This window comes from Capricornis sumatraensis, chromosome 22 (assembly GCF_032405125.1).
Source record: "Capricornis sumatraensis isolate serow.1 chromosome 22, serow.2, whole genome shotgun sequence".
Taxonomy (NCBI): Eukaryota; Metazoa; Chordata; class Mammalia; order Artiodactyla; family Bovidae; genus Capricornis; species Capricornis sumatraensis.
In genome coordinates, this window is record NC_091090.1 from 50,731,612 (window position 1) to 50,758,105 (window position 26,494).

Consider the following 26,494-nt stretch of genomic DNA (forward strand, 5'->3'; position numbering starts at 1 on the left):
CAGTATCTGCCGAAAAGCCCAAGGACATTGTTCTGTGTATCCCTTGATGGGGAACCAGTACCCTGCCCCAAGGCTGCACTATTTTTTTTTTTTTTTTGGTCTTATAGATTGCAGGGTCCCTAGTTCCGCAATCAGGAATTGAACCCAGACTACAGCAGTGAGGGGCTTCCCTGAGAGCTCAGTTGGTAAAGAATCCGCCTGCAATGCAGAAGACCCTGGTTCGATTCCTGGGTTGGGAAGATCCGCTGGAGAAGGGATAATTTATCCATTCCAGTATTCTTGGGCTTCCCTTGTGGCTCAGCTGGTAAAGAATCCGCCTACAATGGAGGAGACCTGGGTTCAATCTCTGGGTTGAGAAGATCCCCTGGAGAAGGGAAAGGCTACCCAATCCAGTATTCTGGCCTGGAGAATTCCATGGACTGTATAGTCCATGGGGTTGCAAAGAGTCGGACATGACAGAGCGACTTTCACTGTCTATCTACCGCAGTGAGAACACGGAGTCCTAACTACTCGACCACTAGGGAACTCTAGACATTATTGGTTCTGTTAACTGTTCCTCTCTTGTCTCCACATCCCCTCCCTTTACTAATTAACAACTGTTTGAACCTGCTCCTTGGAACTCAGGGAAGGTCATGGAGGCTGAATGAATTCTATTCCCTGTAATCAAGAAATGGGGACCACCGAGAGGTTTTGTGCCCAGGAACCCCACAGGGTCCTGCTAGATATCAAGCCTGCCCAGGTTTTTCAGTCGTTCAAAGACACTAAGAGACAAGCTTAGAGAGGACTCAGTCTTGCGGATGCAGAAGGAAACCTGAGTAAGAGAAGTGCCTAGACGTGCGGAGGATAATGAAGGGCTTTAGAAATAACTATGTTTTCTGGAGGTGGATGCCAAAGGGAGGGAAATGAAAAGTTAGAAGCCTGACTCAATAACTTGCAATAAGCCAAGTTCACATTCTGTTTATGAATTCATCTATTTTATGCCTCTTTATTTCCTCTGCTAGAAATTCCTAAGTTCCATCTTCACCCCACCCCACATAACACCTCATTTCAGATCTGAAGACAAAATATACCTCCTCTGGGAAGTCTCTCCTGACCACCTCCTGCCCCCAGGTGTCCCAGGTGTGCTGCGCCTTCTTCCACACTATCATTTATAACGCCCTAGGTTGTCAATTTTGGTGGCTAGAGAAGCCCTTGAGGGTAAGCACTGTGCAGGAAGAGAGGAGGGAGAAAGGGAGGGATTAAGAGATGGGTCTTAGAAACAGTGGATGAATATAGGAGGTGAAGAAGACACTGTCAAGTTGTACTGTCCTCTCCTTTCAACAGGCAGGAAGACTTGTTGAGACTACAAAATGAACTTTATAAAGTTTACCACATGGCCAAAATCACAGCAGATGGTGATTGCAGCCATGAAATTAAAAGACGTTTACTCCTTGGAAGGAAAGTTATGACCAACCTAGATTGCATATTGAAAAGCAGAGATATTACTTTGCCAACAAAGGTGCGTCTAGTCAAGGCAATGGTTTTTCCAGTGGTCATGTATGGATGTGAAAGTTGGACTGTGAAGAAAGCTGAGCACTGAAGAATTGATGCTTTTGAACTATGGTGTTGGAGAGGACTCTTGAGAGTCCCTTGGACTGGAAGGAGATCCAACCAGTGCATCCTCAAGGAGATCAGTCCTGGGTGTTCATTGGAAGGAATGATGCTGAAGCTGAAACTCCAATACTTCGGCCACCTCATGCGAAGAGTTGACTCATTGGAAAAGACCCTGATGCTGGGAGGGATTGGGGGTAGGAGGAAAAGGGGACGACAGAGGATGAGATGGCTGGATGGCATCACCGACTCGATGGACATGAGTGTGAGTGAACTCCAGGAGTTGGTAATGGACAGGGAGGCCTGGCGTGCTGCGATTCATGGGGTCGCAAAGAGTCGGACGCGACTGAGCGACTGAACTGAACTGAACACAGCAGCACTAGATTCTTGTCAGCACTGGATTTGTTTCTTCACGACTACAAATCAAAGCACCCTAGCCAGAAACAGTCCCTTCCATAATTACACGCGTTTTCTCTTAGCCTACAGGACAACTGGTTGAGATTTTGTAAATACAGATGCCAAGAACAGACACTTTTTGCTTTTTACATGGGCATGAATGACTTGGGCAAACTAATCTCTAGACCTATTTCTTCATTTATTGGAGATGACAAAACTGTTCCCCAGGGTTGCCGTGACGACCAAGGTGGCAAAGCAGGCACGTCAAAACCCTCTGTAAATACTGGTGGCTGGTAACAGTACGGATAATATATTTACGCCACTATTATTAACATTCCCTGGAGAAGGGAATGGCAACCCACTCCAGTATTCTTGCCTGGAAAATCCCATAGACACAGGAGCCTGGCGGGCTACAGTCCATGGGGTCGCAAACAGTCGGACACGACTGAGTAACACACACACACATTGTTAATATTATTCTATAACTAAATTCCCTCTCCGCCAACTTCTCCAAACCTCTCCAGCGAGTTTGCTGCTGCTGCTGCTGCTGCGTCGCTTCAGTCATGTCTAACTCTGTGCGACCCCATAGACAGCAGCCCACCAGGCTCCCCCGTCCCTGGGATTCTCCAGGCAAGAACACTGGAGTGGGTTGCCATTTCCTTCTCCAGTGCATGAAAGTGAAAAGTGAAAGTGAAGTCGCTCAGTCGTGTCCTACTCTTAGCTCATGGACTGCAACCCACCAGGCTCCTCTATCCATGGGATTTTCCAGGCAAAAGTACTGGAGTGGATTGCCATTGCCAACGGGTTTAAGGAGAAGGAATAAGTTTAGTTCTAACTTTCAGACATCCTCTGCCGGCAGCACCTGCCCTAAACAAACATGGCGGCACCGGCTTCCTTCAAGGTCAGGTCACTGGCTACACCGTAGTGCCCTTACGGGAACCGCCCCTGGGTTGACTCGGCTCCCCGACACCCTTTGATGACGCCAAAGCCCCGCGCAGGGAGAGCAGTCCGCGGAGGTGTGCGCAGGCGCAGCGCGGTCGCGGGTGGGCGGAGCTGGTCGGGATGAGCGGCGGTGGGACCGAGACCCCTGTGGGTTGCGAGGCCGCCCCGGGTGGCGGCGGCGGCGGCAAGAAGAAGGACTCTCTCGGGTTCGCGGCCTCGCCGGCGCACCTCATTATCAGGGGTATGGCGTAGCAGGGCTCTCGCCTGGTGGTCCCAGCGCAGCCCCACCGACCAGGCGGCGCCCTCTGACCCGGGGCCGAGCCGCAGGTCGAGCCCCGGCGGCCTCGGGTTTGCGGCAGGCTGGGGGTGGGGGACCCTGGCCCGGGTGCACCCCTTTTCTCTGCGCCTGGTGCCTCCCAGCAACGGCAAACCGACCCAGCCCCTCCTGCTTCCTTGTAGAAGCCGCCCGTTTTGAAAGTTTATATTAATCGCTTTATCCTTCTGAAATTTGCCTTTGGGCTTGACGTTTTATTTGTGGGATTTGTCCATGTTAATTAAACGTCACTCCACTGTATTCATTTAAATTCACTGCTTAGTAGTATCCATGAGTATATTAGGTTGTTTCCCCCGCCCCGCCTTTTTTTCCTTTCCTTATACTCGTCCCGTAGTAAGCAATCATACATTGTCTCTCTTTTGTCTAAGAGGTTTTTCAAGGGCGCATACTTAGGCATGAAATTGCTGGGTGTGCATGTCTTCTAACTTTACTAGATGTGGCCAAATTGCTCTCTCAAAACTAGCGATTTACCAACCAGATAATCCATAGTCTGAACTGGATTTTAATCTCAGCATGAAATTGATGAGTGTGTATGCCTTCACTTTATTAGATATTGCCTAATTGTTCTCAAAACGCCTTTACCAGTTTACTAACCGGATAATCCATAGTCTGAATTGGATTTTAACCTGCATATGTTTATGGGGAACAGGAAGTGTGAAACAAGCTAGAGATTGTGCCACTTAGCATGGGTTGACCTTGAATTTCATTTTCTCTTTACAGATCTTGGAGAAATTCATTCAAGGCTCTTAGATCACAGACCAGTTATCCAAGGTGAAACCCGTTATTTTGTGAAAGAATTTGAAGTGAGTATTTGCAACTCATTTTGCAAAAATACCACCCTGATCTGCTAGTGTGTTAATACCTAGAAGGGGAATTCTCTAGTTTTAAAATCTCTGATTTCTGTTCGTGTGTCCATAAAATCTACAATGTAAAACTTATTAAGAGACGTTGACATGAATAGAGGGAGCACAGGTGTAGGTGGGAGGAGCCTCGGGCTCCAGGTCTGGGGTCTGCTTTGGCTTGTTTACTGTCTGTTGAGCTCAGTTTTTCTTCTGTAAGATGTTGCTGCTGCTGCTAAGTCGCTTCAGTCGTGTCCGACTCTGTGCGACTCCATAGACGGCAGCCCACCAGGCTCCCCTGTCCCTGGGATTCTCCAGGCAAGAACACTAGAGTGGGTTGCCATTTCCTTCTCCAGTGGATAAAAGTGAAAAGTGAAAGTAAAGTCGCTCAGTCGTGTCCGACTCTTGGGGACCCCATGGACTGCAACCCACCAGGCTCCTCCATCCATGGGATTTTCTAGGCAAGAGTACTGGAGTGGGGTGCCATTGCCTTCTCTGTCTGTAAGATGAGGTATAGTTAAAAAAAAAAGAGAGAAAAATTTTAAAGATGGATGGGTCAATTTTCCAGACCCCTTTTCTGTATTCTTTTTTTCTCATTTGAGGCAGCAGCATCTACCCAAAGCTCTTAAGTTAAAACATGAGAATTACCCCTGGTTATTCCCTCTCCTGTAGGTCACATTCAGCGATCAAGTTTCTAGACATTACTGCATAAATGTATCCTTTCTGACTGGTATGCCTGCCCTATCAACCCAGTCAAATCTAGTCTTCACCCTGCTGCCAGAGTAATAGTTGTTGAGTCGCTCAGTCATGTCCGACTCTTTGTGACCCCATGGACTGTAGCATGTAAGTCTCCTCTGTCCTCCACTCTCCCAGAGTTTGCTCAAATTCATTGAGTCAGTAATACTGTCTAACCTGCTCATCCTCTGCCGCCCTCTTCTTTTGCCTTCAGTCTTTCCCAGCATCAGGGTCTTTTCCAGTGAGTTGGCTCTTCGAATCAGGTGGCCAAAGTATTGGAGCTTCGGCTTCGGCTTCAGCTTCAGTCCTTCCAGTGAATTTTCAGGGTTGATTTCCTGTAGGATTGACAGGCGAAGAAACTCTGCCAGAGAGTTTAAAACCCTTGGATGTCATTTTCTGTCTATAGACAAAGGCCAGTATCCTGTTGTGACCTGGTCCCTGTCTTTCTAGCTGGGCCATCTACCACCCAGCCTCTCAGGTTCTGTCCCCACAGTCGTGGTGCACCAGCCTGCCGTCCTGTTGCATTCGACTATGGTTTTGCACATGTATAATTGGTTCATTGTGCATTGCATAGGAACACCCCAAGCTCCTCGTAGGTTGGTGGTGGTTAATGGTGTTACACAAACAATTTTGTGATTCTCTGTGAGTCAGGATTTTATTTTCACGTGAGACTCCAAGCAGGAAGTCTTTGGTCTGCCAAAAGGAGGGAAGGTTTCCATAAACCCTTTACAAGTCCAGAAAGCCTCTGGTACAGAGCACTCAGGAGGCCCTGGACAGGGCTGCTGCACTGGACACCATTTCTGGGCTCAGCAGACACAGAGTCTGCAGAACACCTGCTTCACAGTGTTGTTGTGAAGATGAAAGGTGTGTGTCTCTTGGAATCTTTTCTGGTACCTGAAGGTGGCTGTTGGTTTTCTTTGTCATCGTTACTTTTGTTGCAGGATAAGAATAGTTATCCCTCACACAGAAAACTCACTAGACCCTGTCCCCTTATCCTGCTATGTAAAGATCGTTGGTGGTTCCTTAGTGAGAAGAAAGTCTAGGTACAGTGTGGTGGGTACTCTGCTTGAGGTCTTACAAGGTGAAAATCCGGGGCTGGGCCAGGCGCCATCGTTACTTGGTGCTCAGGGTCCTCCCGATTTCCTGTGACTGTGGCGGGACTCACTTCCTCACTGAGGTAGACGAAGGTCCCGTTTCCTTGCTTGCTGTCAGCTGGGAGTCACTCAGCTCCGAGAAGCCGCCCACCTTACTTGCCATATGGTCTCCTCTTCAAAGATTCGGGCATCCCTGTGGCTCAGCTGGTAAAGAATCCCCTGCAGTGCGGGAGACCTGGGTTCAGTCCCAGGGTTGGGAAGATCCCCTGGAGAAGGGAATGGCTACCCATTCCAGTATTCCAGCCTAGAGAATTCCATGGACTGTATAGTCCATGGGGTCGCAAAGAATTAGACATAACTGAGCGACCTTCACTTATTCACTCATTCACTCAAAGACTTAACAAGTGGAGACCCCATGAGGTGGAATCCCTTTCATGCTTCAAGTCTCTTGCCGAGAAGAGCCCCGTCCTTGTTAAAGACTCACTGATGAAGTCAGGCCTCCTTGGGATCGTCTCCCTTAAAGTCAGCTGATGTGAGACTTTAAGTAAACCGTAGAGTAGCTTCACAGCAGGAAACTGTAGAGTAGCTTCACAGCAGGACCTCCATTAGGGTTTGACTGAATAACTGACAGGTGTCTGTGGGCTTTCCGTGTGCTGCAGCTGTAAGGAATCTGCCTGCCGATGCAGAAGACAGGGGTTTGACCCTGGGTCACGGAGGTCCCCTGGAGTGAGAAATGGCAACCCACTCCAGCATTCTTACCCAGAGAATCCCATGGACGGAGGAGCCTGGCGGGCCACAGTCCGTGGGGTCGCAGAGTTCAGCAGGACTGAGCAGTGTTGCTGTTGCCCAGTCGCTCAGTCATGTCCAGTTCTTTGCAACCCCATGGACTGTGGCACGTCCCCTTCTCCCGCCTTTAATCTTTCCCAGCATCAGGGTCTTTTCTAATGAGTCAGCTCTTCACATCAGGGGGCCAAAGCATTGGAGCTTCAGCTTCAGCATCAGGCCTTCCAGTGTTTCCTTTAGGATGGACTGGTTGCAGTCCAAGGGACTCTCAAGAGTCTTCTCCAGCCCCACAGTTCAAAACCATCAATTCAGCTTTCTTTATGGTCCAACTCTCATATCCATACATGACTATGGGAAAACCATAGCTTTGACTAGACAGACCCTTGTCGGCAAAGTAATGTCTCTGCTTGTTAATATGCTGTCTAGGTTGGTCATAGCTTTTCTTCCGAGGAGCAAGTGTCTTTTAATTTCATGGCTGCAGTCACCATCTTCAATGATTTTGGAGCCCAAGAAAATAAAGTCTGTCTCTGTTTCCATTGTTTCCTCATCTGTTTGCCATGAAGTGATGGGAGCAGATGCCAGGATGTTAGTTTTTTGAATGTTGAGTTTTAAGCCAACTTTTTCACTCTCCTCTTTCACTTTCATCAAGAGGCTCTTTAGTGCCTCTTTACTTTCTGCCATAAGGGTGGTTTCATCTGCACATTTGAGGTTATTGACCTGCATACAGATTTCTCAGGAGGCAGGTAAGGTGATCTGGTACTCCCATCTCTTTAAGAATTTTCCAGTTTGTTGTGAATCACACAGTCAGAGGCTTTGGCGTAGTCAATGAAGCAGATGTTTTTCTGGAACTCTGTTGCTTTTTCTATGAACCAGTGGATGTTGGCAGTTGGATCTCTGGTTCCTCTGCCTTTTCTAAATCCAGCTTGAACCTCTGGAAGTTCTCAGTTCTCGTCCTGTTGACGCTGCTTAGAGCACAGCACAGGCTGTATCTGGAGGTGGGGGTCTCAGGGACCACCTTAGACTTCTGCCTCCCATAAGCTCTTATTACTACCTATGTTTTTCTTACTCTCTGCTTGTTTATTGCCTGTTGCCCTTCACAAGAATGCAGACAGTTAACCATTCTTACACTTTGTTGTATCCAAGTGCCTGAAAGAGTGTCTGGTGTGTTGAAGGTCCCTAGTATGATCCAGGGGAGCAGCTGGCAGAGCTTGGACTGAAACTTGGCTTTTCCAACATGCACTGGTTTTTCCATACGTCATCTTTCTCCCCGCTGCGCCAGGCTGACTAATTTGAAATACTAAATAGTTTTTGGTTTTTTTTAAAGTTTGCAAATGTGTCTCTAAAGACCTGTGTGTGCGTGCGCTCAGTTGTGTCCAAGTCTTTGCGACCCCGTGGACTGCAGCCCACCAGGCCCCTCTGTCCATGGGATTCCCCAGGCAAGAATGCTGGAGTGGGTTGCTTCCCTTATCCAGGGGATATTCCCGACCCAGGGATCAAACCCACGTCTCTGATGTCACTTGCATTGGGAGGTGGATTCTTTACCACTAGCACCACGTGGGAAGGAGATTGTTTACTAAAGAAGAACATTTTCACACTGGATATGGCAGACGTAAGCTTGTTGTAGAACGTCCAACAGGGCGTCTTGAGCACGCACTTTGTGGGAGACCTCGAGTTAGGAACCAGCACTGTATCCGTGGGTGAGACAGACCCAGGCCCCTCCACGCAGCTGGGCTGACTCCTGTCCTCACGGAAGAATGGTGTCTGAAGGGCTCCGAGTGTCCGTTACTGTGCTGGCACTCCCTGCAGCTGCCTGTCACGTCACTCATCTTCAGGAAAGGTCCCTGGTCCTGGCCTCTCCACAGTCCCCTCCGGGGCGGTCTTTCTGGGAGTTCAGTGGAAATTCCTCTTCATCGGGCTCAGCTGCCTTTTCTGTTACACTCTAACCTTTCCCCTTCAAATTGTGAGGGAGACGCTGAGAGTGTTTTAGAGATTTAGAGTTAGATATGTGTGCTATTTACAGCTCTTTTCTTGGCCCAAATAATACCCTCCTCTACTTAATGAAAGCGATCTTCCCTGAGTCACACAGCTGGGCCAGGAGGAAGGGTGAGGAGCGCTGTCAGAGCTTCCTGGAAGTTTCCCATCTTTTTTTTTTTTTTTAATTTATTGAAGTACAGTTATTAACAGTGTTTCAGGCACACAGCAAGGGGATTGAGTTATGCACACACACATTGTTTTTCAGATTCTTTTCCATTACAGATTATTACATGACGTCAAACATGGTTCCTTGAGTTTCGTCTTCTCTAGACCATTTAAATGTGGTTCACTTGAAGCAAACTGACTCACGTTTAAAGGGAAGCTTGTTTGTAGTTTTTGTATTTTTAAAAGTGAATGCACCCGGCAACAATGATCTTGTTCTTGATAAAATTTTGTCTCCAAAAGAAAGGAGTGAGTGCCACACGGTGGCAGCGTTGCTTCAGTTTTCGGCATCCTGCTGTAATACTGCAGGCCCTCTTTCTGTGTTTGCTGGTGTTTCAGGACCCTTGACTGTCTTGCTCCTGACTTGGCACAGCGCTTTCATTCCCCCGATTCCAGTCAGTGCTGTGAACAGAGATCCCGGCGGGGCCCCTCGGGTGCGTATCCGCCTGGTGGTCTCAGCGAGTAAGGAGGTGCCAGACCTCTGAGAGGGGAGGCCCGCGTGGGTCACAGTTCATGACCTGCGGTCCTGCGCCAGCTCCTTGCTTCACCTTCAGCAAGCTTCATTCTCTGTTTTACTCAAGAGTTCCCGAATATACCCGACCGTGTCTGAAGGAAGGTATTTGGTTCCTAGGGACAGACCCCTGAAGAGAGTGGCTCTCCTTTCCTCCCACAGCGGCCAGAGCCCCACGACCTCAGCCTTTCCTCCAGCAGGGCTGCTCACAGGGTGGCTTCGGGAGGCCAGCCATCACGTGTGCGTTTCTTGCAGCAGAAGGGAAGGCAAGTGGGAAGCGGCTAGTGGTATCTGTCCTACAGGCACCTTTACCACCAAATGCTTCCCAGGTGGCTCAGTGGTAAGGAATCCACCTGCTAACACAGGAGATGCAAGAAACACAGGTTTGATCCCTGGGTGGGAGAGATTCCCTGGCGGAGGAAATGGCAGCCCACTGCAGTGGTCTTGCCTGGAAAGTTCCCAGGGTGAGAGGAGCCTGGTGGGTTACAGTCCTTGAGGTCGCAAAGAGTTGAACACGACCGAGCAGGCACACCGCCGCAGCAGTGACTCCAGGAATGCTTGGTGATCACCACCAAATGGTACTTGTGTGTTCAGAGGAAGAGAGACGAGGAGAACGGATCCAGAACTGTCTGCCTCAGCAGATACGCAACCACAAATAAGAAACAGTCTCTTCCTCCAGGGACTTACCAGCTGCAGAGAGCAGATTGTGATGATGAAATTATGATGATAAATTCAGCACAGTGATTGAGATCTCATGAGGGAACAGCTCTCAACTGAGTTGGGAGGGAACTTTTCAGAAGAGGGGCTGATGTTTGACCTGAGAAAGAAACATAGATGTTAGAAAAATACAGAAAGAGTGGAGGCAATGTGGATTAAATTTGAGGGAGGAAAAAAAGATTGTTCAGATAGGTGCAGTAATGAGAAGAGTTGGGAAGGTTCATGTTGATGCATTTGAATGTTGATTTATTAAAGAGAAAATCCCTTGAAAGGCAGGACAAAGTAAAGTTTCACTTGACATCTGATCTCTCATTTTGCTTTAGATTGTGAAAGTATCTCACATTATTAAATATGAGGAAAAAGCCTATCCCCCATATGACATGTAATAAATTTATATATATATACAGTATGGTTTTAGGACTTGTGGGACTATTATTTGAAGGAAAGAAAAATTTAAATATTACATCAGTCTCTCATTTCCTCTCTGATACTATTACGTCTCTAATGTAAAAATATAATAACTGTACTAATACTCTGAACAATTGCTAACATTTTTAAGTGTTTTGTGCCAAGTACTGTCTTAAGCACATTATATGAGCACTTGTTATCAGTTTCAATTTGAGAAAAGTTCACCAGATCTGTAACTTTATGGGGTGTTATACATCAGAAACCAAGCTTCATTCTTTCATTCCCTCTCAACTTCTGTATAAGTTTAAAATTAGAGTAAAATATCTTACCCCAGCTGTTCCATAAGATGGTTCAAAACAAAACCTCTAGTAACTACTATACCATTATTTCCTCATAATCACATTTACCACGCTTCATTTTCAATGAACTTTTTGCATTGTATTATTTTAAGATTTACAGTAAACTTACTAATACAGCACAGAGTTCTCGTGTACCCCTCGCCCACCTTCTCCCATTATTAATCTTTTATATTAATTACTGTGCTACATCGGTAAAAACTAAGAAACTGACACCAGAACATTACTGCTAATGAAACACCAGACTTTGTGCGCATTTCACCAGTTTTCCATTACAGCGCTCTTCCTGTCCCGGGACCTGATCCAGGGCAGCACACTGCTTTTAATCGTCATGTCTCTCTAGTCCGCTTTGGTCTGTGACAATTTTGGGGCTTTCCTTGTTTCTCTTGATCTTGACAGTCTTGAGTTCTGGCCAGTATCCTGCAGAGTGTGGCCCTGTCTGGGTCTGTCTGATGTTTTCCTTAGGATTAGACAGGGCTGACACACTCTGGGAAGGCATCCCAGCGAGGGAGCACGTCCCTCTGGTCACGTCACCTCGGGAGGTGCATGCCGTCGTCATGACGTCACTCACGAGGTCACCTTTGTTGGCTCCACCCTGAAGTCTATGTTTTTCTCATTCCCCACTTTATTCTCTGGAAGCGAGTCACTCAGTCGAGCCCACCCAAGTGGGAAGGTGGGTTAAGCTCAGCTTTCTGAAGCTGGGGCTGGGCTGCGGGTCCCAGAACCACCCCCAAGTGCATCAGTTCACCAGCACTAACCAGCAGGCTGGTGCCCGAGGTTTATCATGGCTGAAGGAGGCAGAGCAGACTCGCAAAGGGAACAGGTGCCTGGGGAGGTGTCTAGAGGAAGCCAAGCAGAAGCTTCCGAGGGTGTCTCACCCGGCGGAGTCATACGAGGCACGCTTCACTCCCCCAGGAGTGGGTTGTGACAACATGTGATGTGTTGTCTTCCAGGGAAGCTCATCTGAGCCTGGGGGTCCAGGGTTCTTACTGGGGACCCAACAAGCAGACAGCCTGTGCCTGGCACATATCAGAGTTCTGGACTCCTGGAAGGAGGGAGGTGTCTTGTCATTCACGGGAAGTGTTACCTGCTTGGGGGCTGTTGACTGGTCAAGTTCCCAGTCCCCACAAAGGCCAGCCATGCAGGCAGGCCTTTGTAAGGTGGTCTCAGGCCCTGAGTGATAACTCTCATCTACACAGGGAAGAACCCACATGTTACTACTTTTTCCACACACTTTTATTTGAGTGAAGTGCAGTCAGAGCATAATAATAGAAGCTTTATGATAACAGCAACAAAATGTAATTTAAAGTCTGATAATTTCTCTGCCACAGATGAAATGCATGGAATCTAGGTCTCTCTTCTTATTCTTTTAGTGTTTCTTATGCCCATTTTTAAACATTGGTATGAAAATATGACTCATATTTGCAACAGTTGAAGCATTTCATAATTTAAAAAAAAAATACCTCCAGGTTGTGACCTCAGTCATCGCCAAATAATTAGAAGAAGGCTATATGAATTTCAGTAATAAGTAGTAACATAGCAACCAGAACTTGGGTGGAAGTCTCAGAAAGTAATTGCTAAGATTTAAGGCACAATATGTACTTTTCTTTTAAAAGGAAAAACGTGGTCTTCGAGAAATGCGAGTTCTTGAAAATCTGAAGAATATGATCCGTGAGACAAATGAACATACTCTTCCGACGTGTAGAGCAACAATGCAAGACAGCTTAAACCAAGTTCTCCAGAGATGTAAGCCAGTGTTTTTTTTTTAAATATTGCTTTATTTCATAACGCACGCTCTGCCCAAACGGATTTCCCAGGGTGTTTGGTGGGAGGTGGAGATGAGAGAGGAAGCCGCCCAGTTTCAGAAGTCAGGTGATTAGTGTGTGTCGCCCTTGATGTTCAGAGCAGCAACCTCCCCAGCAAGGTGGGCGTGCAGGATTTCCCTTCCAGGATGTAAGAAAATTAAAACCTTTTTGTACCTTAAAAAATGTATCTGCAAGAAAATGTCTGATGGCCAGGAATTAGGGTATGGAATCAAGCTTCATTGCCAAGCAGGACACCAGAGTTTTTAACTTAAAAAAAAAAAAAAAAAGTCTTTTAAATGTTTGTGTTTTATCACTTTTTGCATTAAGCCAAATGTTTTAATGTGGAAGGATGTTTGCTAAAAAGAATATTTTTTAAACATATCAAATTACAAAATCAAAGGAGTTTTATGAGTAACTGAGTTTAAAATTAGAGGTGTTAGAAGAAACTCGGGGCTTCCCCTCAAACCCACATTGATGCTGTTCAGTTTGTCCAGGAACAGAGGGTGCTGGCAAATAATGAGGAGCGGAAGACGAAGCAGCGTCTTTCTAGGGGAGAAGGGAAGCACCAGGGCTTTCCTGGAGGCCCAGTGGCTGAGACTCGGAGCTCCCATCGCAGGGGCCTGGGTTCCATCCCTAGACAGGGAGCTATTAAGAGATCCCACACACCGCAACTAAGAGTTCGCATGCCACAGCTGAGACCTGGTGCAGCCAAATAAACAAGTTTTGTTGTTTTTTTTTTTAAAGAAAGCGAAAGCTGGTGACGTAGTGGCCTGTGAGGGGAAAGGCTGGAGGGCTTGGTTAATGACCGAGTTACACGAGGATGTGTGTGCAAGTCCGGGTGAGTCTGTGCTCTCGGATACTCGGAGGACAGGGCGACGTGGTTTCTCTGAGTAGAAGAGGGAAGAGTCTAAACCTGATCTCGGGCTTTCTATGTCGCTGCAGACATGCCCTTGCTCCTTCATACAGTCAATTCCTTAACCTTGAGAAGCTGTCTTAGACATTACACTGGAAATAAAACTCAGATTTATTGATCAGAATGCCTGTGTTTGCTTTTGAGATGCGCTGTAACTTTCCTTTTATACACTTTGAGTATATAAAAATAAGTGGGATTATAATTAGTTTTTTTTTTTAAAAAAACTATGAACGGATTTTTCAATGCGTTTAATTCCTGGGTCATTGCTGTTTCTGATGGGAAGCCTCATGTTAAAAGCATAGTCTTGGGACTGCCCTGGTGGCCCAGTGGTTAAGACTGTCTGCCAGTGCAGGGGACACAGGTTCGGTCCCTGGCCCACGATCCCTGGATCCGTGGGGCAGCTCCGTTCCTGTGTTGCAGCTGCTGAGCCTGCACGCTCCAGCGTCCGTGCTCCACACCAAAAGGAGCTATCACAATGGAGGCCTGCACACCACAACTAGAGAGCAGCCCCCACTCGCTGCAGCTGGAGAAAGCCCACGTGCATCAGTAAAGATCCAGCACAGCCAAAAATAAATTTAAAAAAAATTTTTTTTAAAGCATAGTCTTCACAATGAAATAGCAAAGTGTTTAGAGGTCACAGGGAATCCAGACAGTAAATGAATTTTCCTAAAAGGAAGAATTAAAACGTGAGGCGATAATGAAAGTTTTAGCATTAGAAATGCACAGAGGCCTTGGGGGTACTGCTGCTGCTAGAAACAGGAATGGCTTCCCCAGTAGGCTCCAGCCTAAAGATGGCCTTGTATCTCTTATCACGAATGTCACAGGTATAATGGAGATAATCGTTTGCTTTCAGAGCCAGCATAGTTTTTTAAAACTTGGCCTGGGCCCAGCTGCTGTTCCTGGGGAATTTCATGTTTGAAAAGTTGACATTTTAAGCCGCGATGCTGACTTGTGTTTATCTATGGGATATACTCTCATCTAAGTAAATTAGAGTTAAGCTACAAGGTTAGTGACGGTGGAGTTTTGTCTTGTGCCTGTCAGGCCTGTCTTAGCTCTGCACATCTGAGAGCTGAGTTGGGCATGCGGTCAGCTGAGACTCCCAAAACTTGGTGTGTGGACTTTCAGCTGTTGGTCTAACACTGTGCGTGGAACTGAGCTACAGTAGGGCGTTGGGGGGTGGGGGGCTCATCCTGGACTGTTGGCACGGAGCCGGTTATAGAATCCTAGCTAAGCGTCTTAGCATTGGGTGAGCAGGGCCGACAGAGCCAAGAATCACCGGTGGCTTCTGGAAATTTTAACCCCAGAAAGTCCCTGGGCTCTGGGAGGATGTGTAAGTGGGGAGAGTGACCCACGCAGCACCCTGTCATCAGGACACAGCCTTTACGTTTCTCCATCCCAAAGACACTGCTGAGTGTCTGCTCTTCTTGCTTAGAATCAGGAACCAGGCCTCCTTTTGAGAGGGTAAGGACAGAAGGTCTCTAGGGTGTTTCTCAATTTAAGTTAACTAACAAGGCCATAGTGAAAGAATTTTCTCTCCCTTCCTGCCTTCCTCTCTCTCTTTAAAACTTTATTTTTCATTATTTAAACACATGGATATATGTCTAAGTAACAAGAAAGTAGAAATAAGAAAAGAAGAAAGCAATAAATCAGTTTAATTATCTAAAGATAACCGTTGGTTTTTAACTTTGGTGAATTATCATGCCGACATCTTTGTGTATATATATATATCAAAATAGAAGGCTGAGTGGAGGTGTTAACTGAATGAATAGTTGAGAAGGTGTGAGGGGCAGAAGACAACTTTTGGTAAGAATGGGCTCGGGCAATTTTTAAGTTAAGGTATTAATTTTTAAATTTTACTTGAATTTAGCAGAACACAATCTCAAGTAAAACTGAAGGAAATACATTAAAATAATTGTTCCTTTGTTGTAAGAGAGATTTGTTGCTGAAAGATCACTCAGAGAAAAATAATGATTAAAAGACGGGCAGAAGTTAGAGTGCCGTTGTTTCTGCGTTAGGTGCCAGGGGCGGGGAGGCTCAGGACCTCACCCTTCCCTCTGCTTCTCCCCCCAGCCTCTCAGTTGTGACCCCTAACTTTGTTTACAAGTGAGGCTTTACAGTGTTTGCTTTCCGTTCTGCAGTAATAATGCTGCCAACTGTTTAGTCTTCAGTTCAGTTCAGTCGCTCAGTCGCGTCCGACTCTTTGCAACGCCATGAATCGCAGCACGCCAGGCCTCCCTGTCCATCACCAACTCCCGGAGTTCACTCAGACTCACGTCCATCGAGTCAGTGCTGCCATCCAGCCATCTCATCCTCTGTGGTCCCCTGCTCCTCCTGCCCCCAATCCCTCCCAGCATCAGAGTCTTTTCCAGTGAGTCAGCTCTTCGCATGAGGTGGCCACAGTACTGGAGCTTCAGCTTCAGCATCGTTCCTTCAGTTTCTCTCTGTTTTGGTTGGTTTTTAGATCTATAATGATGTGATTGTCGTTCTGTTTGTTTCCTTAGCTCTGCGGTCTCATTTTTCATGCCGTGTGTTTGATGTCTTTTAATAAACTCATATGATTATTTTTCTTAGCATCTGTGGAGAATGCCGAGGCTTTCTTTCAGGATGGATGCGTTGTCTTATCTGCCTCTCCCATGTTGAATCCCTTTCTCCCTACTCCCCTGCTCTGTTTCTCTGCAAATTAAAGCGTGTTAGAGTTCTAAGAATTTTGTCAACCCACTTTCTCTTTCTCGGGGTGGGGTGAGGCGTCTCGGTTCTTCAGAGTCTGTTCCTGTTCCTGCTGAATTAGGAACAACCTAAACGTGGAGTAGAAGAGATGGGAAAGGTTAGGGAAATGAGCCTTTTCCTTGTGGAGTCTCGACTTGTGAGGAAAGGGAAAAGAAAAGTGTAGTCACTTCTAAGGTAGTTTTCTTAGATTTTAGGGAAGCAGGTTTCCTTAAATTTGGAAAGCAAACCTTTTTTTTGGTTATGTGGATGAAAAGTTAAAAAATAACTTTACTTCAGAGACTGAGATTTCTACAGATGGATATTCTAAGTACGAGGATAATTGTGATAAGTGTGTCTTCGTCAGATGCGTTCTAATTAAGTTTTTAAACGGCAAAATAAATGTCACGTTCCTGTAACTCTTAGATTAAGCCCAGAAAACGATGAAGCACCCAAAGTCCATAAAATGGAGTTTTTTAAAGTTATGTTCGGAACCAGGGGAGGGGAGGAAACAGGAAATGATGGAACCACTGCTCAGGAGAGATGATGTAAGATTAATATACCACAGAAAGAAGGCAGGTCTGATCAGCTCCTGTTTTGTTTTGGTTTCAGCTTTCCTATTAGAACAATGATTGGGAACCTTCACTCTTAGTACTTCATTGTTATCTTTGATTTGACTAGAACAAATGGCTACTGATAAAAACTTGCCTTTTTAACAGTGGCATCCTCCTCTTTGCCATGCTCTCCCAGGGAGGGGCCTAACATTCTTTTGAAGGAAGTCCCGGCGCCTGCCCTGCACAGAGCTCTGAGCTCCCCGGGGCTGGCTCAGGGTGGCTAGAAGGTGTACTTGTGAAACAGCTGGGGAAGCCTCTGTTTGAGGCAATGCAAGGTCACGTGGTAGGATATACACCTGCCTGATAAAAGAATTTCAAAGAAGAGTAAATCCACATAGGGAAGGGATTCATCTGGAGGGCTCTATGAAGGGACTAAACGTGGGAGCAGGCTTTTGAAACGTAAACATTATAACTAGAGGAGAGGAATAAGGAAAGCACATTGCCTAGGGAGAGGCCAGGGTGTAGGATAATAGTAGCAGTAACTTTCTTGACTGCTTACTATGTGCAAGAACCTCTGCTCTGAGTGGCTTTTACTGTTAATCTCCGTGGTTTTTAAGCATGCTGTCTACTTCGTTACCAATTTCTCCTATCAGCTCTTAAGTCCTCTCACCAGTCCTTACATTCATTTCACAAATGAGGAACTAAGATTCTGAGAGGTGAGGAGCAGCAGCAGTAGCACCTAGTAGGTGCTCAAGAAATCACCTAACAGACGGCTGAGTGAGTGAGGAAGCAGACCCGCCCCGGAGCAGTTACACAGGGCGTAAGAGCTCAGCTCTAGGTGCGACTGACGGAGGCTGACTCTCAGCCTGCACGCCAGCCAGCGAAGTAAGTGAAACGTGTGTGCAGAAATAAAATGGGTCTGGGAAATGAAGAGGTTTGGCGTGATGGACCACTGTCCTTAGTGAAACCGTAAGAAGGGTGGAGTGTTGAAGGTGAGAGCCGAGTCTGCAGAGTCGGGGTCTGATTTTAAGTCCTGCTGTCTGTGTCTGTTAGTCACGTTACTGCCATTACGGACATTTCACTTCTTCACACCTCAGTTTTTTTATAGATGCCAAAAATCTATAAAATGGGACGGTGATCCTCACCTAGTAGGAGAGTGGAGAGGAGTGAAACATGGACAGTACTTAGCACAGCTCTGGGCACAGTCATACTCAGCAATTAGCTGCAGTAATTATTACCAGCTGTTGCAATTCATTGAAAAGGGAACTGACTCGAGAGCAAGCAGGCCAGAGAAGCCTGGGTCTGGCAGTGGCAGCCAGGGAGAGTGAGAGGATGGGAGAGGAGGCGAGAAGACTAGCAGAGGGTCATTGGAGCTCTGTGGGTATCTATCAAGTCCTGCCTGCAAGGGAGCAGCAGGACGGATGAGGAAAAGGAGAGAGGGAGTGGACGAATCAGAGACGCTGTAAAGGCTGCCTCCATCGGAAGGGAATAATACGTTTATCAGGTGTTTTATATCTTTTCAGAGAATCTTGAGGTTGTTGATGACTTGTCATCGAAATTGGTACTAAATGTCCTTGGCTCAGAAATGATAGTGGTTCTCATTATGCCATTCCAAATCCTTTCTTTTTTTTTTCACTTTTTAGCCACCGTGCCATGAACAAAATCAGCTTTTTTGGTGTAGTTTCTTGAGATCTAAGACAATCCAAATGTTTTTTTGTTTGTCCTTTTGTTTTTTAATCCAGATAAGTCTCCCCTTGAGTAAGGGCTGGTGACTGAAAACCCACTGTCTGTTTTATTTCAGTGCAAGCAGCTACTGACACCGTCTGTAGACTCCAGCAGAGGGAACAGGAGCGAAAAAAGGTAAAAGCGGAACCTTTGGCTAATGGAGCCTGTAACTCCAGGGCTTTTATCATCATATTATTAGCAGGTACTTCGGGTTAAAAAAAAACACCACACCTCTGAATTTGTTTTCTTTTATGCAGTGATTTTTAAAGATTAAAAAATGGCTGATTCATTGAAGATGTGCTGAGTCAGTGAAGTCACATAGTTGCACTCTGTATTTTTATAATTCAGATTGCAGACTTCTTTTTTTCCCTTTTCAACATTTCCATCTTGTCCCTGAAAATGGATTTCTCTCTAGGAGGAGAAAGAATAGGACTTTTACATGGACCAGAAAATACCCACCAGCTTGGAAACAGCAGTCTTTGAGCCTGAAGCCTTGAGTGTATGATGTATATTTTTTCTAGAGAAGGAGGCATTCCTGCCTGTGGACTGGCTCCTTAATGACTAATCTGAAGTGTGTGAATCACTTGCTGGGTAGTGCTGTGCTTATTTAAATTATATCTTAACTAAATTCAGGTGTGGAAAAAAACACAAGAATTTAAGTTCCCGTGATACTTTGGTGTTTTCAGTTTAAAGAATTTTTATAACTTATTTATTACTCTAAGCCAGTAGAAATATACTTGTTAAGAAATATAGAAAATACTGCCTTTTTGCATGTAGTATATCAGCAAGTATTACTGTCTCCATTTCTCTGCAGTGTGTGGTTGGTTAATCCATGATAATGGTATGGATCTGCCACTGCAAAAAAAAAAAAAGAACCTTGCCCAGGTTTAAATTTCTCAACTTACCGTTCAACTCTTAATGTTGATATGAAGTTTAAAGATTCAGCAGTTTGATGAATCAAGCCTTACCAAAAGGACTTGATGATTAAGCCAGGTGGGAAGGCTGCCTGGGAGGAACAGGATCCCAGTGGGCCAAGGGGAAGCAAGGCTCTCGCCAGCACACCTGTGACCTGGCAGGGCCGTGCTGGCCGGGGGAGTCGGGACGTCGTACCGCCCGGTGTCCAGAGAGCATGGCGAGGGTGGGTGGGGCCCGGCTGGACCACAGGTATTGTTCTGGTCTCTACTTGACTAGGTGCCATTGGGGCTGAAAGATTTTAGTTTAAGGCAGTTTGTACACACAGAAGCTAAAGATCTAGGAATCCCAAACCACTGACACTAATACAGTGTAGGATCAAGTTAAGACCTGTCATAAAGTTGTGGGGAACTTTGCATGGTCCGGGCAAAAAGTGTATTTACTAGGAGGATGGGGGCGCCCTAGCCCAACCTTGACCCGTGTGTAGGAATGCGAGTGATGGAAGACGGGAAGAAAGATACTGTAGGACGGGACAGGGGGAGCAAAGCAATGGATGGGAGAGGTCAGGGGTCCAGGGAGCTGGCGCGTGGAGTATCCACGTGGGTCTTTGTGGAGAGGAGCACAGAGAACCAGGTGTGAGATGTGAAGCAGTTTGTTGCGGAAGCACCAGGGACGTGTTTGTGTTTGAGAATCGGGGAGACTGTGATAGAGCCCTGGCTGTAACATAGGCAGTTCTCAGGGCTTTCAAAATAAAAATGAAAAAGAGTCTTTTTTTTAATGTGACTGCACTCGTTATTGATCTTCGTTTGTAAGACATTCTCAGAGCAATTCTGATTTCTGATAAAATGGCAATTCTTGCCATTCTTGAGCAGAACTAACCTAAAATTAAATTATATTGGGGATGGATGGTTCTTCTTGATTCTTTGAACTTTTTTCACATTTGGTGTATTAACAGTGTCTAAGGAGGCAAATTACCAGATTGGGAAAAAAAATACATAGTCTCTTCTGTTTTTAGGTGCTTTGCCTTTATTAGCTAACCATATGCCCTTGGGTAAGCCCTTGAGCTTCAACACAAATACTGGTTGTTCTCACGGGGTGGATTGATGGTTTCTGTACCTGATACATTGTATTGTGTAATTTATGTGAAATAGTGTTACTCTCCAAATGTCAGGTGGCATTTTTCTCCCACCAGCTCAACCGTTTGGTTAAGATGCTGGCAATCACTCTGTGGAAAAGAGCCTTGCTGTGGTCTGTAGAGTTGGTGAAGTTCTTGAGAATCCTGCCTGTTGATAATTTTCTAAATTAAAAGATACTGTCCCTTGGTTTAAAAAAAAAAAGAGCCTCAAGAAATAATAAAGCCCTTGGGGATTTTCTTCTTAAGTGTAGGTATTGTCTCAGAGATTGTTATTGAACTGTTTTTTAAAATGGAATACACATTTAAAATCAGGATTTTAGAATACATTGAAATATCTTTATTTGTACTTATCTAATTAGCAGAGCATTTGAAATACGGATCCTTAAAGTCTTTTTCCTTTTCAACCGTCATACCTGGTTTTGCCAAAACTGTGTGTGGCAGAGGTTTGGGACTACATATATATAAGACAGAGAAGTGAGGCTTAATTTCTCATCTAGCAAGTCTGTACCAAGCAAAATTGACCTCTAGCTGCATTTTACAGTCTAATGTGAACCGTGCCTTGCTTATTCCCTTGGCTGCATTTTGTGAATTTGAATGGCTCTCAGAACAAGAAAGATGGGAGTAGTAATGGGATAAAATGGACCATTGCCTTTAATCGTCACTGCTTTCATATCGAGACAATTTGTGGAATTCTGTGGGAAGTAAATCATGATAAACGTCATTCATCCAAGTCACATTTCCCGCAGTTGATACCTAAAAGTACACTCCGAACAGCCAATGCGCATTCCCCAGCTATTTGACATATGCCTTAAAAACTAGTAACTAATGCAAGTTGCTACCAATAAGAGTAGTGAAATGAAAATACACGTGGCTGATAAAATTCAGTGACTTAAATAAGCCATCAAAAGCTAGTCTACACTGAGGTTCATGCACAAGCATCAACTTTTGAAGTTCTGTTCAATCAGACTAGAGATAATAATAAAGTGAATGTGAATCCTGTGATTCATCTTGTCCACAAGTACTTACTAGATTTAATCTGTCTTCTTGTTTTGTTACGAGAGCACTGAGGTAGTGTGGCTTACATATTTCTCTTGATAAGAGTTTGGAGATGGCAGGTAGTGGGTTAGTACACTAGGCTATCTGTATCCACTGGTTCTGAATTCAACCAAAATGTTTTAGATGGATATTTTTTAAATTCCAGAAAGTTCTAAAAAGCAAAACTTGAATTTGCCACATGCCGGCAGCTGTTTCTATAGCACTTAGGTTGTACTTGCGTAGTGTTTGCATTGTATTAGGTATTATGCATAATCTGGAGATGACTTTAAATGTGTGAAAAGATTACGTATGGATTACATGCTGTGTCCTGTACCATTTCTCTAAGGGCCTTGAGCATCTTCGGACTTTGGTATCCGTGAGGGTCCTGGAATCAGCACCCCACAGATCCCTCAGGGTGACCGTACATAGTGTTTTAAGTACTGAAAATAACTGCACTTGTTATTCTGATAGTTAATACTTTTTCATTTATCTGCGTAAGGCATATATAAGATTAAAGGCACATGTATTGCTTACAGATATTCCAAAGAACCTTTTAGACAGCCGTTGGTTTATTCAGAGTATTCCCTTAGACCCAGGCTCTTCACTGTCTGCACTGTTGAGATTTTGGAGCAGATAAATCTCTGTTGTAGAGTCTATGTAGGATGTTTAGCACATCCTTGGCCACTACCCCCCAGATGCCAGTATAACCCGTTCCCCCCAGCCTGCATTGTAATAACCAAAAATCTGGGGGACAGAAGACAGGAGTGTCAGAGTCACCCCCGCCCCCAGGTGAGAATTACCAACTTAGAGTAAAGCGTGCAAAAATGTTTATGTGTCCATCACTTCTTTTATAGACCTGGTCCTGGACACAGTTTGCCTTTAGGACTGACTTCACATTTATCTCCAATGGGACATAAGGAAGCTGGGTTATTATTACTATTTCTGTGTTGTAGAAAGAAACAAACCTTTACAGCTAATTACTTTTAGTACCGAGTTACAGCTCCTTAGTAAACTTTTCATTTATTTTCTTTTAAAATGGGGTTTTCTTTTTTATCTTGAGAAAACAAACATGTCTACATCTTTGAGTATGCAATTGATTTCATTTGGGAACCCCCCCCCCCCCGAAACTTGAAGTTTTTTAAATTGTGATAAAATACACACATACATAGTTTGGGGAAGTATTAAACATAAGTCTGGAAGAGATTCATAAAAAGCACATTTCACAGTAAATTCTAGAAATTGCAATACTATCTTTATTTCTTTGGAAACCATTGTAGTGGGTCCCAGTCTCCACAGGATAAAAATTTTAAGTACAGAGTAAAAATATGTGAACTTAGGTAAACATTGTCGTGTAGAATTCTAGATGTGAACTAATTCAGGCTTTATTTCTGCAATTGCTCTGCTGTCATTTTTTTTTTTAAAAACACAAGAATATTGAGTAGCCCAGGGGTTAGAGGGGCTGAGCATCTAAGGAAAGCGTGTGACATGATTCTGAACTGCTTGGAGTTTACTTTGGAAATGAACGTGTGTAGGCGACTCAGTTTGTCCAGGATTGGCTCTGAAACTGGAAGTCCCTCAAATTAACTTCAGAGTTTATTATTAAAGGATAAACAATGAAACTGTCTTAGTTTGAAACTTGGGTATTACTGAACTTCAGCAGTAACCTCAGCAATTGTTTAGAACTCAGACCAAAGAAGGATTTGGGGGTGAGGAGTCCTGTGTCGCTGACCTTACTCAGTGCTACCAGTGCCTGGTGATAAGGAAATCCAGTGTCTCTGTTGCGTGTGTCACTGATGTAAACTTTGCTCGGACAGGGCGCCCTCTTGTTGCCTCCGCTCAGACAGAGCTCTCCCCGCTCCTGCTGGGTGCGCCATTAGTATGGATTGTATCATTATTGAAAAATTGTACATGCAGACCAGCACGTGTGATATGACTCCCTTTTGTTATTAAGTAAATGTTTGTATCAACATAGGAAAAAGTCTACAAGTGTAGCCATCCGACTAGTAATAGCACTAGGAAAAAGGCAATGGATTTGATGTGTATATGGGGTGGAGGAGGGGGACTGTCCCTTTATATTCTTGTGTTTGAATTTGTTTCTACACTCTGTAATACTTCTTTAATAAAAATGAAGGGGAAATGCTAATCCAAGAGAAATTACTGAGCCATAAATATTTACACTTTCTGTTTTGATAGATTTTTGCAGATTGCTCGCCAAAAATACTAATTACTCCCACCACCATGAACATCAACTTTTGAATGTATAATTTAAGATGCACATTTTTGGTAGCTGCTAGAAATTTTAACTGCAAATCATAATTACCTATTACAGGTAGTTTTACTTATTACAGGTAAATAGTTTGATTCCTATATTGCGTTCTTCTCTTGGTTGTGTGTGAATCTGTTGAGCATAAGGACAGATGAGACTATGATTCTTCAAGAGTGTTTCAGCTAAAGGAATCCTTGTTTCAGACTGACACAGAGTCCCTTTATTTGACCTTAAAAGCAGAATTACTGCGCGCAGGAGATGGTCGTCTGAAGTTAGCTCACTGTTTACAAAAGATTGTTCCTTTTTTTTTTTTAATTTATTTTTAATTGGAGGGTAGCAGTAGTGTGAGTCACCCAGTCGTGTCCCACTCTCTGCAACCCTGTGGACTGCAGCCCGCCAGGCTCCTCTGTCCATGGGATTCTCCAGCCAAGAGTACTGGAGTGGGTTGCAGTTCCCTTCTGCAGAGGATCTTCCCGAACCCAGAGATCAAACCTGGGTCTCCTGCATTGCAGGCAGATTCTTTACGGTTTGAGCCACAGGGGAGACCTTAATTGGAGGATAATTGCTTTACAATGTTCTGTTGGTTCTGCCGTACTACAACATGAATCAGCCATAAGTATACATATATCCCCTCCCTCGTGAGCCTGCCTCCCACCCACCCTGTCCCTTATTTGGGAGAGTCCTTTCTAATTGTAAACAGAGTCACTGGCTTGTTAGGCCAGGAGCCGAGCTCCTATTGAGATGTGCTTGGGGGCATCTTTGCTGCTTCAGGTGGAGGAGCAGTTGGGCTCCCCGTCGGGAAGTCGTAGCTAGGCATACCGCATTTTCTGATAGCTGGAAGAGATGGCCTTCACTCCTGTCAGCTTAGAATATTTTTCAACCTGCTTCTGAGCATGCAGGGTTAGTTAGTATACTCTGTGCTTATTAGAAATTAATTTCCAGCTAATGCCAGGGTATCATTTTGATAAAGTTTATTTGCATTTTTCTTATCTGACTATGGCTTTTCTCTTAGAATATAATAGTTTTGCCAAAATTCCATGAAAAGAATTTAATGAACTCTTAATGTTTTATTTATCTCTTGAAGAATGACCGCCTCTGAAGCTGAAAGGTTAAAAAGTCACGTTTTGCCTTTTGTCTAACCTGTTTCCCCAATGCATTGGATCGGCAAACCCCAACCCTGGTTTCTCTGCACCACAGTCCACTGCTTAGACCCCGTGGGTCGAGGGGCATACTTGAGGGGGTTGTTTCACTTTAACTGAAACTTCAGATTCACTCCTGACCTCTTTTTATTTGGAAAGCCTTGGTGCTGAGGAACTTTAGATCAGATTGGTAGAAACATACTCTTGCAATAGCTTTGTGTATGTGTGTGTATGTAAGACTTTCAGCCATCTGTGTAAAAACTTCCCCGAAATGATCTGATTTGCATTTGTGATAGAAAAGGCGTAGGTTTGGGTGTCAGCGAGTCCTGCCTTTGCATCTGCGATTTAGTAGCTCAGTTGGCCATGAAGGAGAACATTGAGAGTCCTCATCCAGAAATATTAAGGAACATCTCAGAATGAACTTAAGATATTTGATCCAGATACTTTTGGTGTTTATTTGGTTTAAGAATTGGAACTGAACTTAAAGAGATTGCTTGAGTTCTTGCCCACTGATTAATAATCTGTGGTTCTTTTAAATGTGTCTAAAAGATATTTTGTGTAAGACATGCATTTTAATTTCTTGCAACAGTGATTCTTTTGGCATATATTCTTTAATTTTAAATTATATGCAGTTAAATGGAATTTGAGAAATAGAGGTATGTAAATTTACTTGGGTTGTGTTTGGATCTGTTGTTTAAAATATTAGATATTTTTGAAATTTCAGAAATGTGAATGCCCACGTTTAGGCATAGTAAGAGAAGCCTTAGATGGATCTGATATGTTGTTTTCTTGTTGGACATTAAATCTGTTAGGGGAGTTTTATCATTGCGACTTACAAGCTGATTGTCATGCTACAGTGAGCAAATGTCAAAAGATAAAATTATTTTTGTCTCCCTGCATGGCAAAATAACTGTCTAAAAAATGTCACGTGACTTTCAACTTTTCCTTTCCCAGATTCATAGTGACCTTTTAATAGCTCGTGAGAAACAGCACGTGACGCAGTGGGAGGATTTCATGACAGAGCAGCGCAGCAAGCAGGCGGAAGTGGACGAGGAGCACAGGAAGGCCGTGGAGAAGCTGCGAGCGCAGTACGCCGAGATGGAGCGGGGCCTGGCGAGGCTCTCAGCCTTCTGAGAACGCGGACCGCAGCAGCGACAAACGAACGAGAAGAAACTGACATCCCCCGCCCCCCCCCAGAAACACCTCCCACCAAACCATTTAGCCTCTGCTTCAAGCTTAGCAATATATTCGACGGCACTCCTCTGTCGGAAGGCGGAGCCCTCTCCTGGAGTCTTCCCTGTTTCCTAGAGGAGTGCCACGTCTTTCCAGTTTCAAGTGCCTCTAAATGATCATTCGAAGGGGAAGGAGTTGGAGGAAAGCGGTGTCCACGTGCTCGCGGGTGATGT

The 26,494-nt window shown here is 44.9% G+C and overlaps 1 protein-coding gene across 1 annotated transcript; it reads left to right on the plus strand.

The window, feature by feature from the left end:
* The first annotated feature begins 3,046 nt into the window (after nt 1-3,046).
* BLOC1S5 (biogenesis of lysosomal organelles complex 1 subunit 5) lies at nt 3,047-26,276 on the plus strand. The gene is made up of 5 exons (XM_068960923.1): nt 3,047-3,169; nt 3,983-4,065; nt 12,518-12,647; nt 18,678-18,736; nt 26,043-26,276. Exons 1-5 carry the CDS (start codon nt 3,049-3,051, stop codon nt 26,220-26,222), a joined length of 573 nt encoding a protein of 190 aa, XP_068817024.1. The 5' UTR covers nt 3,047-3,048; the 3' UTR covers nt 26,223-26,276.
* The last annotated feature ends 218 nt before the right edge of the window (nt 26,277-26,494 follow it).

Excerpts from the sequence above, each read along its gene's own strand:
- BLOC1S5 (XM_068960923.1), top strand. The coding sequence starts at position 3,049 with ATGAGCGGCGGTGGGACCGAGACCCCTGTGGGTTGCGAGGCCGCCCCG. Across the intron at positions 4,066-12,517 it reads ATTTTGTGAAAGAATTTGAA|GAAAAACGTGGTCTTCGAGA; the intron begins GTGAGTATTTGC and ends TTCTTTTAAAAG. Across the intron at positions 18,737-26,042 it reads GGGAACAGGAGCGAAAAAAG|ATTCATAGTGACCTTTTAAT; the intron begins GTAAAAGCGGAA and ends TTCCTTTCCCAG.